At 35.8% G+C, this 12,688-nt stretch overlaps 1 protein-coding gene across 1 annotated transcript in view; it reads left to right on the forward strand.

Moving 5' to 3' along the window:
* Positions 1–12,688, forward strand: part of aacs (acetoacetyl-CoA synthetase) — a 35,162-nt gene that overhangs the window by 1,073 nt on the left and 21,401 nt on the right. The window contains exons 2-8 of the mRNA XM_016288320.1: positions 818–921; positions 1,769–1,889; positions 5,131–5,244; positions 6,839–6,936; positions 10,713–10,827; positions 10,933–11,014; positions 12,222–12,372. Of these exons, the coding sequence (XP_016143806.1) occupies positions 818–921; positions 1,769–1,889; positions 5,131–5,244; positions 6,839–6,936; positions 10,713–10,827; positions 10,933–11,014; positions 12,222–12,372 (785 nt within the window). The remainder of the gene's footprint in view (positions 1–817; positions 922–1,768; positions 1,890–5,130; positions 5,245–6,838; positions 6,937–10,712; positions 10,828–10,932; positions 11,015–12,221; positions 12,373–12,688) is intronic.

Consider the following 12,688-nt stretch of genomic DNA (forward strand, 5'->3'; position numbering starts at 1 on the left):
GATTTTCATAATAATATCTAATATTTCATAAGAATATTGATATGTAATTTGTTTTCCTATTCAATTCTTTTGTCTCCCAAAATGTGTAATAAACATGCTTTTAGTCCTGGTGTCCTCTACAGTGGACATGTATGAAATTATGTCCTGTTTCATAACAGAAGGTTTTGATTTGAAACCCCATAACATTTTCCTGAGATGTTGATTTATGACAAACAATTTGAAAATTAATCGGATTTAAATTATAATTACAAAATATTATCATATTTCCATAAGGATGTACAATTTTATCACTACATTAATATCAGCCATTTTAAAAACCAAGGAGAGGGAGTGGTCACGGTGAAACTTCCAATCATTTGGTATCTCTGGAAAGCCCTGAATGTGCTCCGTACAGGACATCCAGACTTACAACTGTGACATGTGAGGTCTCAGAGAAATGCACTCAAATATAATGTCCACGATTTAACTATTTAAAAACTGATAATGGTTGACCGCTTATCTGAATATTGCCTATAATGATTTAAAAGGGGACATGTCTATACATTAGTCAGATTATTTTCAATAGTTAAGTTATTACATTGTCCCCTTTTTATTAGGTATGTGTAACTATTCAATTAATTCTAGAAAAACAGAATTGATGCATGCAGTAAATATTTGAATTGTTGCAAATAACAAAAATAAGGAGTCCGATCAAATGTTATAAGTCGGTTGTGTTTACAGTACTGATTTTGTAATATCGCATCATTGCCAAACCAAGTTAAATAACCCATCATTTTTGTCTAATGGTACTTTTAATAATTCTTCTTTTATTTTGAAGCTAATTATAATGAGCTGTATCAGTGGTCTGTGGACAGTTATCCAGAGTTCTGGGCACAGGTTTGGAGATTCTGTGGCATCACTTGTTCAAAGATGTATGAGGAGGTAAGTTTTATTTTCCCCTCATGTTTTTGTCCTTTATATATTAATCACCTTTTTTCACATTTAAATCTGTTGCCATTTAGAGGGTTTTTGCTTGTCATTTCCTGTTGTGTAATGAGTGGCACCCAGGTTCACATTGCCACAAATTGATGTCACCATGATAATGAATAATTAATAGTGTGGACTTCAACTAAGAAATCTGATAATGTAGTAGTTGTCACGTTGTGATTGGTTTTCAGTCTTACTTCTGTGGAGGTATACGTGCAATAGATGACAAACTCATCATTAGTCACACATGAATCATGTAACTTTATCCTAGTAAACATTTATGAATTTATTACCATTTAGAACTACTGTCTGAACTACTGCTGGGAATATTTAAAGCTCATATCATACTTCTGGCTAAGAGGGTGTGTTGGGGCTAAGACAGCTGTAGTTTTACTTAAGGAGGGTCAAATGGTAAAACATAATAAAACAACATATGTTTGTTCATATCAAAGAAGGGTGGTGGCTAGAATGCCTTCTTTCAAACCAGCTTAAATAAAACATTTAAGTTTAGTACTAAAATGACTAAAACTGAAATAAAAATACATGGAAGCTAAACAGAAATTAAAAAAATAATTAAGTAATGCACTGCTAGGTGGTTGTCCTGCATCTTCAAAAAATAACAAAATGAAAATATAAGAATAAAGGCTAATTCTAAACACCAATAAATACCATAAAGTACATAAACATGACTAAAATAGCCCTGTCTCAAACGGATGTACAGATGTTTGCACAAAGAGAGATGATTTTAAAAGGTGCTTCATCAAACAGGCTGATGTGTGACCTCGCTCGCTCTCCGTTTCAGGTGGTTGATGTGTCTAAAAGGATATCTGATGTCCCCGAGTGGTTTAAAGGCAGCAGACTGAATTATGCAGAGAACCTGCTCAAACACAAAGACCAAGACAAAGTGGCTCTCTATGCTGCAAGTAAGTCACAGCCAATCTCTGAACTACCCAAGTTTATTACTCGGCTCTCGTTCAGCGTTCTGTGGTCAAAACAAGTTTTGTATAAACTATTACTGAGCATGCCCCTGGTCAGCATAATTGCCTAGACTGTGCTAGTTTCACTCTGAATGAAATGATGTAATCTCAAATCAATATTTCATATCTATTTATTTATTTACTTGCTTGGTAAGTAGCCGGATAATAAGCAGTAGAGGTCTACACGGGTCCAAAAATTCGACCCATAAATGTGCTACACTGAACCGACCCGGACCCGTCTATTATTTTGAAAGTTGGACCTGGGCCCGTGCAGAACCGAGAAATGTCAAAAATGTACTACCCGGAACCGACGCGGAACGTCAATTATTTGAAAGATGGACCCGAACCCGGCCGGGAAGACACAGACCCGACTGGACCCGATCGGCACACATTCCACAGCAAATTGCTATTAACAAGTCGATAAACAAGTTGCGAAAATTAAACTTTTTGTCTTACCTAGTGTAAGAAACCTTCTCCTGTGTACCTGACTGTGATGCACACAATCCTCCTTTTCCAAGAAAGTTCCCTCCGTGTTGAATTGAAATTGAAATGCGTAATCCACTCATTACTCCAGTTTCAAAAGTCCACTTGCTGTCACGGTGACGGATGACAAATGCGACTTTGCAGTTTTGCATTTTTTGTATCTCGAGTCCACTTGCATAATAATTTAGACTGTTTGCCCATTTGGATTATAATAAGGATTGCTCGTCCAGTGCCACGTTAGCTTTACTTATTTGCTATCATCTCTGTGCTCTCTGAGCCGAGTCTGAGCAAACATTTTAGATATAACAACAAGACGGTTCATTCATAAATTAAAAAAAAAAAAAAATCAGTAATAACTCACATCACTCATGAAGGTATCCATTATCACCGTGCGTGTGCATTAACTCCGCCCACCCTGCTTGTGTTTTTTTCACCTTATTTCAAATTACCGACTCACACTTTCCTCATCCTAATTTTACAAGTTGAAAGTTACAAAACAACACACGCACAGCGCTGACTGAGTCTGATAACGACCAGGTGTTCTCCGAGTCCGATCGACTCTGGTATTACACACAATGTTAAACAGACCCGGGACCCGAAGTAATAGATTGGGACCCGACCCGGACCTGGCTGACCGTTTAAAATATAGCCTCGAACCCATACGGGTCCCGGGTCCTCGGGTTTTGGGTCCTCCGTGTAGACCTCTAATAAGCAGGTTAAATTGGACACTATTGCAAAATGCACCCTTTCTGGTTGATCCTGATGCTTCTGCCTGGGTTTATTTTTTTTGATAATAAACTGTCTGACTGTATATTGTCCATAGTGAATACAATGAGAAAAATCTGATGTTTGATGCTTCATTATGCCGAGTGTCTTATGGCGTAATGGAGTATTTTGTCTGTTATTTCAAGAGAATTTGCAACAAGTTTTTGCAGAAGTCATGACATAATCATAATCATAATCGGCAGAACTGAATTCAGTGGCAGTCATCCAGGTCATATAAAATCAGATAATGGTGATACACTCCCAAATTGCACTCTCAAGCACAAGCAATACTAATCTTTTTTTTAACTCTCTTATTTTTCTAAGAACGGCATCAACTGCATTCAAACCCTGGTTGCCATTGCATCTTTTCTTTTTCTTCTGTTAAACATTTCATTACACATTTTATTACCAGTATATCTCCAAGACCAAACGTCTCCCAATTCAAAACAAGATTCTGTATGTCTGCTGATCTCCTTGAGCCTTTGTCAGTCTGACCTTATACACAAATGGCTACTTTAAAATAGCAACAGCGCTGTGTGCATATGTGTTTTATCTGTATAGATAGAATCTGTCATTGCAGTCCTCTGGCTAATGTAACACTAACTGAATTATGCTGTCTGTAATTTGATTTGTGGGTTTCGCGTCTGTGTAGGGGCGGGATGCACGTAGTTGTGCTTTTATATTGTGATGGATGTCCTGATGCGGTCCAGGAAAAAGCGGGTGTAATTACCAAAGTGGCATCTATCAGAAATGTACCTGTGTCATTGGCTTGTGTCTTCGTGAAATAAGGAGGCTCATTTACCTGAAAAAGTAGATTACATAGGACTCTGAAGCGCAAATTAAATTTAACACTTCGTTTGCTGATTACGTACAGTAATGAAAAACATTACCCGAGCTGCCTGCGACATCTCTGATGCACCACAGTCACAAATGGCAAAGAATTCTCTTGTTGATACGGTATGCACTGATAATGTAAGCCTAAGGTAGATTTAATTATAATGGAGACTATTACAACAGTCAATACACGACTGTTTGAAAGTTTGGGGTCAGTCAGATTTTTATGTATTTAATTTAAAAAAAAATAAATATATATATTTTTTATTATGCATTAAATTGATCAAAAGTGTCAGTCACATTTATCATCTTGCAAAAGATTTATATTTTGAATAAACACTGTTCTTTTGACATTTCGATTCGTTAAAAAAAATAGGTCACACTTTATTTTAAGGCCCGATTCTCACCATTAACTACAAATTTTGCCTCCATAAACTCCTAATTTGCTGCTTATTAATAGTTAGTAGTGATTTGGGATGTAGAATATGGTCATGCAGAATATGTGCTTTACAAGTACTAATAAACAGCCAATATGTTAATAATAGGCGTGCAAATAAGCAACTAGTTAATAGTGAGAATTGGCCCCTGTACTGAAGTGTTACCAACGAATATGAAAAGATAATATATCATGATTTTCACAAACACATTAAGCAGCACAACTGTTTAATCAACGGTACTGAAGAAATGTTGCTTGAGCACCTAATCAGCATATTAGAATGATTTCTGACACTGCTGTTTAAAACGAATCTTTTCCATCACAGAAGTAAATTTCATTTTGAAATATATTCAAAGAGAAATTGGTTATTTTAAAATGTTAATATTTTGCAATATATATATATTTTTAAATAAACGCAGCCTTTGTGAGAAAAAGGGATTTCTTGCAAGCATAGGCCTATTTAAACATCCCAAATTTTGAATGCTAGTGTTTATTATGATGGTTATTATTAAGAAAATGTAACTAAAATAGGCCTACCTTTAAGTAATAATAAAATAATTATTATTTTATTTTAAAAAGTATTGTCGTCTTCATTTTTTTTATTTATTATAGCATGTTTAAGATTGATAAAAGTTACAATTAAAAAAATAATCTTTTTTTTTTTTAAAGCCGAGGCAAAAGAGGAGATCGTCAAAGTGACTTTCGGAGAGCTGAGACGTGATGTCGCTCTCTTCGCTGCTGCCATGAGGAAGATGGGCATCAAAACTGGAGACAGGGTCGTAGGTGAGCATCACTTCCCTTTCTCTTTCACTTCGTCTGTCTCTTATTATTTTGTGTTGTCCTTTCTCAGTCATCCATTTGACACCCACATGACAGCAGTGGAATGAGGAAATACAAGTCAATACTGAACCAAATACAAGAAAATCTAACACTGTTTTATATTGCATCGGGCCTAGGCACTCTAACCTGTTTTTCCTGCCCTCTTACTTTGCTTTTTTTATTCTGTCCTTGTTTGTCTTCATGAGTGTCCCAACTCTTAGCCAGGCAGTCGCTCCTGAAATCACAAACTCCCTTATTCTGTCTCAGTTCTGGGGTTCAGCCAGAGCCATTCATGGCTGTGGAAGGATAATAAGGGGGGCCCAGTTATACCGTGGCGAGGGTAATTAGTCTAAGCAGTGCATATATATATATATGTATGGTATGTATGTATGAATGTATGAAAATCCAAATTATTTTTACAAATATTTTTAATATTTAAAAAATAAAATAAATGCAAGAACCATTTTCCGAGTATGTGTAGGTCCCCTTGTGTGTGTTTGTGTGTTATGAGTGGCTGCTGTTAATGTAGTCCAAAGCAAATTTCCCATAGTGGGACAATAAAGTTTAAAGTTATCTGTAATAATTATTAGCTACATAAGAACATTTAAATTGCAATGAAAATATGCATGTTAATTCTGCTGTGAAATTCCTGGACTACTGTGCCCTTTTTATAAATATATCTACGTGGATGCAAACATGACTGTGTTCACAGAGGTGTGTCTGTTTTTAGGAGTGTGTGTTATGTGACGTAAAAGTGCAGAAGTTTACATGTATTGATCCTGTTAGGGTGTGCAGTTCTGTGTGTGTGTGTTCATGTATAAAGTGTGTTTCTCTCTAGAGTGTCCTTGTCTGTCCCCTTGATTTACAGCGTGTGCATGAGTAGGAGAGAATATATGGCCACTTTGCAGATGAGGCCAAGGTTTATTGCCGCAGTATCATCTAGCTAATGGACATCATCTCTATTCTGTGCTGCTTTCCGTCTTTCCTTTCTCTATTTCGTTCAAAACACTTACATTTTATTTACATTTAAACTAAGTATTTTGAGCAGGTACTTTCTTACCAAAGTGATTTGTCGAGGCAATAATATTTAAGTTGAGCCTCAAATATAGCCACAAACTCGAAGAGAAGTCAAGAGTAATCGCAAGAGTTAGGGTTGATCGGCTAGGCTGCAATTAGGGTTCACTAGAAAAGACAGTAAAATAGCCTGAATGATTAATTTAACTAATTAAATTTGATATATGATATGTAAGACTTGTATATTAGTGAAGTCAAATGCCTTGTTGGTGCATTGGCATTCTCTCTGAGAAATATACTTTCTTTTTTAGTAAAAATTGCAATTGTATTTTATATAGTAGTTGCATAATAGAACCTGTATTTATAATTTCCCACCTTTGTGTAATATTTTTTGATTATACAGTATAATAATTTAATATATTGTGCCTGCGGAGTGCTCACTAAAATAACTTGCATCTCCTAAGAGTCATTCTTGCACAATTTAGGTGATCCATTGCTGTCTGTAATGTGATGTTGTGTGATATATTCTCTCTCTTTACCTCAGGATATCTACCCAATGGGATTCATGCTGTTGAGGCTATGCTCGCTGCTGCCAGTATAGGTGCCATCTGGAGTTCAACCTCTCCAGATTTCGGTGTCAATGTAAGAGCTTTACATGCATAATGGTTGCTATTTTACCATATGACCGCTATATTAAATATATGTTTTTAATCATATAAAATATACAGTGGGTACGGATTTGAGCAAATGGCTGCAATATAACAGAGTGAAAAATTTAAGGGGTTCTGAATACTTTCCATACCCACTGTACATTAAGTGTTTAGCAACCACTTCCATTTTTCTGTGAGATGTGGATCATCAGAACATGTCAAATATACAGGCTAGATCAGGTTGGAAAGGTATTTCACCTTTCATTTTGATCCAGGGAAACCTGAAAAATTTGTCAAAGTTCAAAAATTTTAATGATGATCATAATAAGACTTCATACCATTTTAAAGTTTGGGGTCAGTAAAATTGTTTTAAATTTGGTTTAAAAAAAGTAGCCTCTTGGTAGGGTTGATCCAAGGCTGCATTTAATACAGTAAAAACAGTAATATTGTGAAATATTATTACAATTTAAAATAACTGTTTTCTATTTGACTATATCTATAAAATGTTATTTATTTCTGTGATGGCAAAGCTGAATTTTAGAGTAAATCATTGCTCCAGTCTTCGGTGTCACATGATCCTTTAGAAATCATTGTAATATGCTGATTTTGTGCAAAAATATCTTATTATTATCAATGTTTAAACCAGTTGTGCTGCTTAGTACTTTAGTGAAAACTGCGATACATTTAAGATTCTTTCAATAGAAAGTTCAAAAGAACGGCATTTATTAGCATTATAAATGTCTTTACTCACTTCAGATCAATTCAATGTATCTATGCTGAAAAAAGTATTAAAAAATATATTTTTTTAATTCTGGCTGACTCTAAACTTTGTAATGGTACTGCATAGGGCTGCACGATAAATCGAAATGGAATCGAGATCGCAATTCGACAGAAGCTGCGGTTGTCATGCGTATCTTTCAGTGAAGCACAGTTCTGTGATCAGCAGTAAATCTCCATCCGAAGGCCAGAGAAACTCCAAATACGCCTCGCAGAAGAAACCCAGAAAATGCCTATCGCTGCAGCTGAATAAACAGAAGATTCAACTGCTTTCATTGATTCAACATGACTAATAAACACACGACTACGACAATATACGGTTTATCGGAGTTCTTATTATTATAATTTTCATTAAAATAAAGCATATTTATAATGCAATGCCTTTATCACTGCTTAAATACTATGAAATATGTTGCGTGCCTTATTCTGTGTGAGAAGCCACATCATCTCACAGAAGGATTTATTTCAAACACTCGACTGACGTTATGAAGTGAGTCTGGAGTAAAAATATGTTATTAAATGTGGTATTTTCACATGCTTTCAGATGGAGCAGCATTTACTTCACAGAGCCGTAGTTCACTGAGAGGCTGCGCAAACAGCTGTCATTATCGCGAACGATTTCTTCGATTTCATAATCGCGCAATAAAATCGTCTGCGTAACTTGTCAGTGAACTACGGCTATGTGTAGTAAAGGCTGCTCCATCTGAAAGCACGTGATGATGATTTACTGCTGATTACAGAACCGACATTACTATCAAAATGCGCATGACAATCGCATTCGATTAATCGTGCAGCCCTAGTAGTGCATGTTACACAGAAAAGTATCTCATGTAGCAAATTGTTTGGCTGACTTCTTCCAGTCACTGAAATTTTTAAAGTGCCAGATTATTAATTTGAATACATAATAGATGAAAAACCTGACACTGATGGATGCAGTGAGTGGTGTGGAGAAATCCTTTCCTGATGTATGAATATCAGATTTGGACGTCTGGCATAAAGAATGAATCTGAATGCCCTCAGCTGCCAGGCATTGCTGTACTACGCAGACCCAGCATTCATGTGCCCACATGCCTTCATACTGACACTGGGGCAGTTTGTTGTCATGAGCTTCTACTTTGTTCTCATCTTGTATTTTAAATGCAATCTATATATCCCACTAGCAAAAATGAGTAAGAATCCACTGGTCATATTATCGCAACCTGTCTGTCCCCATGTACAAAAAAAATAGGTCATCTAACCGTCAATTCTGTCTGTATTCAAATGTGTGTGTGACCTGTTAGCTATGTCAGACATTCTGTCTCACACACACACACACACACACACACACATTACTTCTCACTCCTGCCTCTCTCTCTCACATACACTCTCCTATGAGGAGATTAAAGTAAGTCTACAGCCCCCTCAGGGCCGAGGTTATTCCATAAATAGGACAGGCTCTAGCAGATAAAGCAACATAGATTCACCGTGGCTTATTGACTAAAGCAAACTAACTCAGTGTATACATTGCTGCCATCTGTGGTTAAGTCAGGGTACTACAGCATATTACTGCAGTTAAAGGGACAGTTCACCCAAAAATGAAAATTTGATGTTTATCTGCTTACTCCCAAGGCATCCAAGATGTAGGTGACTTTGTTTCTTCAGTAGAACACAAACGAAGATTTTTAACACAAACCGTTGCAGTCAGTCAGTCATATAATGGAAGTGAATAGGAATCACGGCTTTGAGAGTCAAAAAAACATACACAAACAAAACCAAATTAAACCCTGCGGCTCGTGACGATACATTGATGTGTAAAGACACGAAAAGATCGGTTTGTGCAAGAAACTGAACAGTATTTATATCGTTTTTTTACCTCTGATGCACTGCAATGTCCAAACTGTCCTGCGTGCGTTTGCATCGTCGTCTTCAGCCGGCGTGGTGGCGGTAATGCACTTATAAGTCTGCGATCCACCGTAAAGCAAGAAGAAGAAGAAGACGCATCACGCACTGGCTGTTGAGAACACGCTCAGGAGGACGCGTCGCCGCTCAGGACAGTTTGGACATTGCATGAATCATAGGTAAAAAAAACTATAAATACTGTTCAGTTTCTTGCACAGACCGATCGTTTCGTGTCTTTACACATCAATGTATCGTCACGAGCTGCAGGGTTTAATTTGGTTTTGTTTGTGTATGTTTTTTTGACTCTCAAAGCCGTGATTCCTATTCACTTCCATTATATGACTGACAGACTGCAACGGTTTGTGTTAAAAATCTTCATTTGTGTTCTACTGAAGAAACAAAGTCACCTACATCTTGGATGCCCTGGGGGTAAGCAGATAAACATCAAATTTTCATTTTTGGGTGAACTATCCCTTTAAGTGGATTCAATGTGGCAATTGTGTATATGCTTTTGTTCAAACGTTTGGTCCAAACTCAGTATAAGATTTATTTTCATTCTTTTTATATTCTTTTGAAAAAAAGTCACTAAGGCCGCGTTATTTGATCAAAAATACTGCAAAAACAGTAATATTGTAAAATTTTATTACAATTGAAAATAACTATCCATTTTAATGTTAAAATGTAATTTATTTCTGTGATGCAAAGCTGAATTTTGAGCAGAAATGGCAGTCTTCAGTGTTACATGATCCTTCAGAAATAATTTTAATAGGTTGATTTGGTGCTCAAGACGCATTTCTTATTGTATTAATGTTATACATTTTTTTCAGGATTATTTTATGAATAAGAAGGTGTAAAAGAACAGCATTTATTAGGAATATAAATTTTTTTGTCTTAAAAAAAGTCTTAACTTTTGATCTATTTAATGCATTGTTGCTGAAAAAACATATTCATTTCTTTACAAAATCTTGAAAAAATTATTTCTGACCCCCACATTTTGAACTGTAGTGACTATATATATATATATATATATTAAATATAATATAGCCAATTGTGTGTGTGTAGCATTACTCAGGGTTTTTTTTCTGTCTTTAATTTGTCTCTTTTCATCTTAAGGGAGTTCTAGACCGATTTTCTCAGATCCAGCCCAAGTTGATATTCTCAGTAGCAGCTGTTGTGTATAACGGCAAGCAGCACGACCATATGGAGAAACTCCAAAACGTTGTTAAAGGTTTAAAGCACACATTTCAGCCCACAATTTCCCCATCATTTTGTCTTGTTGATATGCATACATTTCATGGATCCTAATATATATTTCCCCCCCATCATCTCTCAGGTCTCCCTGACCTGAAGAAGGTTGTGGTCATTCCATACGTTCGCTCTCGACAAGACACTGACCTCTCCAAGATTCCCAACAGGTCTGTGCATGATGTGTGTTTACAATCATATTTCAATATATCACATTTATCATATATTGCACTGGTTCTTCCATTTGTATGTAGATGTTCAATTTACTTGACAAAGTAGCTATATTCATTTGTAACACTCCAACTTGGGTCATGCAATAATTAGGAGTTTTGTGTGTAGTGTACTTGTCTTAATACATATATATGAAGAATAAATGACCAACCTTTCCTATATACATACATACACTATCATTCAAAGGTTTGGGGTCAGTACAATTTTTAATTTATGTTTTAAAAGAAATTAATACTTTTATTTAACATGGATGCCTTAAATTGCTCAAAAGTGACCGTAAGGACATTTTTATAATGTTACAATAAGTTTCTAATTTAAACAAATTGTTCTTTTGAACTTTGTACTCATTAGAAAACTCATTAGTGTAACAAGAACTGCTACTTAATCAGCAAATCAGCATATTAGAATGATTTGTGACTGGAGACTGGAGTGATGGCTTCTATAAGTTCACTTTGCCTTCACAGGAAAACATTTTTAAATATATTAAATAGTAAACCGTTATTTTAAATAGTGATAATATTTCACTTTTTCACTTTTACTGTTTTGTATTATTATTTGATCAAATAAATACAGCCTTGGTGAACATAAGAGATTTATAAAAAAGTGTGATTTGATCATATTTTATGACATTTCTTTACTGTTATGCAACCCGTGATCGTGATAATTGCGTTACAGCTGTAAACTACTACTTAGAACACACATTGATTTGTAATCTTCTTTAAAAAGATAGTTCATACAAAAATTAAAAAATTGTCATCATTCGAATTTCTTTCCCTTGTTGAACACAATAGAAGGTATTTTGAAAGAATTTGGTACTTCCATAGATTTTTCAAGTCAGTTGCTATCAGTAACTGTTTGGTTACCAACATTCTTCAAAATATCTTCTTTTTGGGTGAACTGTCCCTTTAAGATGGCTGAATAGGGCACTATTTGTTGATTGGAACGTACCTCATATGAATAAATGTTTGTTATCCTTGTTAAACAGACAGAATAGATCAGTTCCAAGCTTGTCTATGAAGTTATTGTTGGGTGTTTTTCCCCTCTCTCAGTGACAGCTGCTGCTGTATGTTCAAATGAGATCTGAAGTGTTGTCTGGTTAGGATGCAGTCAGTCCTGACTCTCTGTCTCCTGCACTTGTTCTGTCAGTGTGTTCCTGGATGACTTCTTGGCCACGGGTAAAGAAGGGGATCAGGACCCTCAGCTGGAGTTTGAGCAGCTGCCCTTCTCTCATCCTCTCTTCATCATGTACTCTTCTGGCACCACAGGAGCTCCCAAGTGCATGGTGCATTCTGCTGGGGTGAGTGTGTGTGTGCGTGTGCACACACTGAAGACATTGTACAGAGTCTAATTTAAAATATTGTACTCTGTGCAATTACTTGATATATGCATTTTGGAGCACCTTGTTTCAAACATGATGTATAAAGAAAGAAAATACAGATGCAAGCATTTGTTTTGCAGGCGTACTACAAATATCAACAGCTAAATGATCAGTTTATAATGTAGGAACATATTGATGCATTTTATTTGCTTAAAATTGTCTATGTACCCATAGACCGAGTTTGCGGCAGTGTTTTTATTGTTTACTAAAACTATAAAATATTGTTTTTGTGAAT

Source organism: Sinocyclocheilus grahami, unplaced genomic scaffold, assembly GCF_001515645.1.
Source record: "Sinocyclocheilus grahami isolate Dianchi unplaced genomic scaffold, SAMN03320097.WGS_v1.1 scaffold230.1, whole genome shotgun sequence".
In the NCBI taxonomy this organism is placed as follows: domain Eukaryota; kingdom Metazoa; phylum Chordata; class Actinopteri; order Cypriniformes; family Cyprinidae; genus Sinocyclocheilus; species Sinocyclocheilus grahami.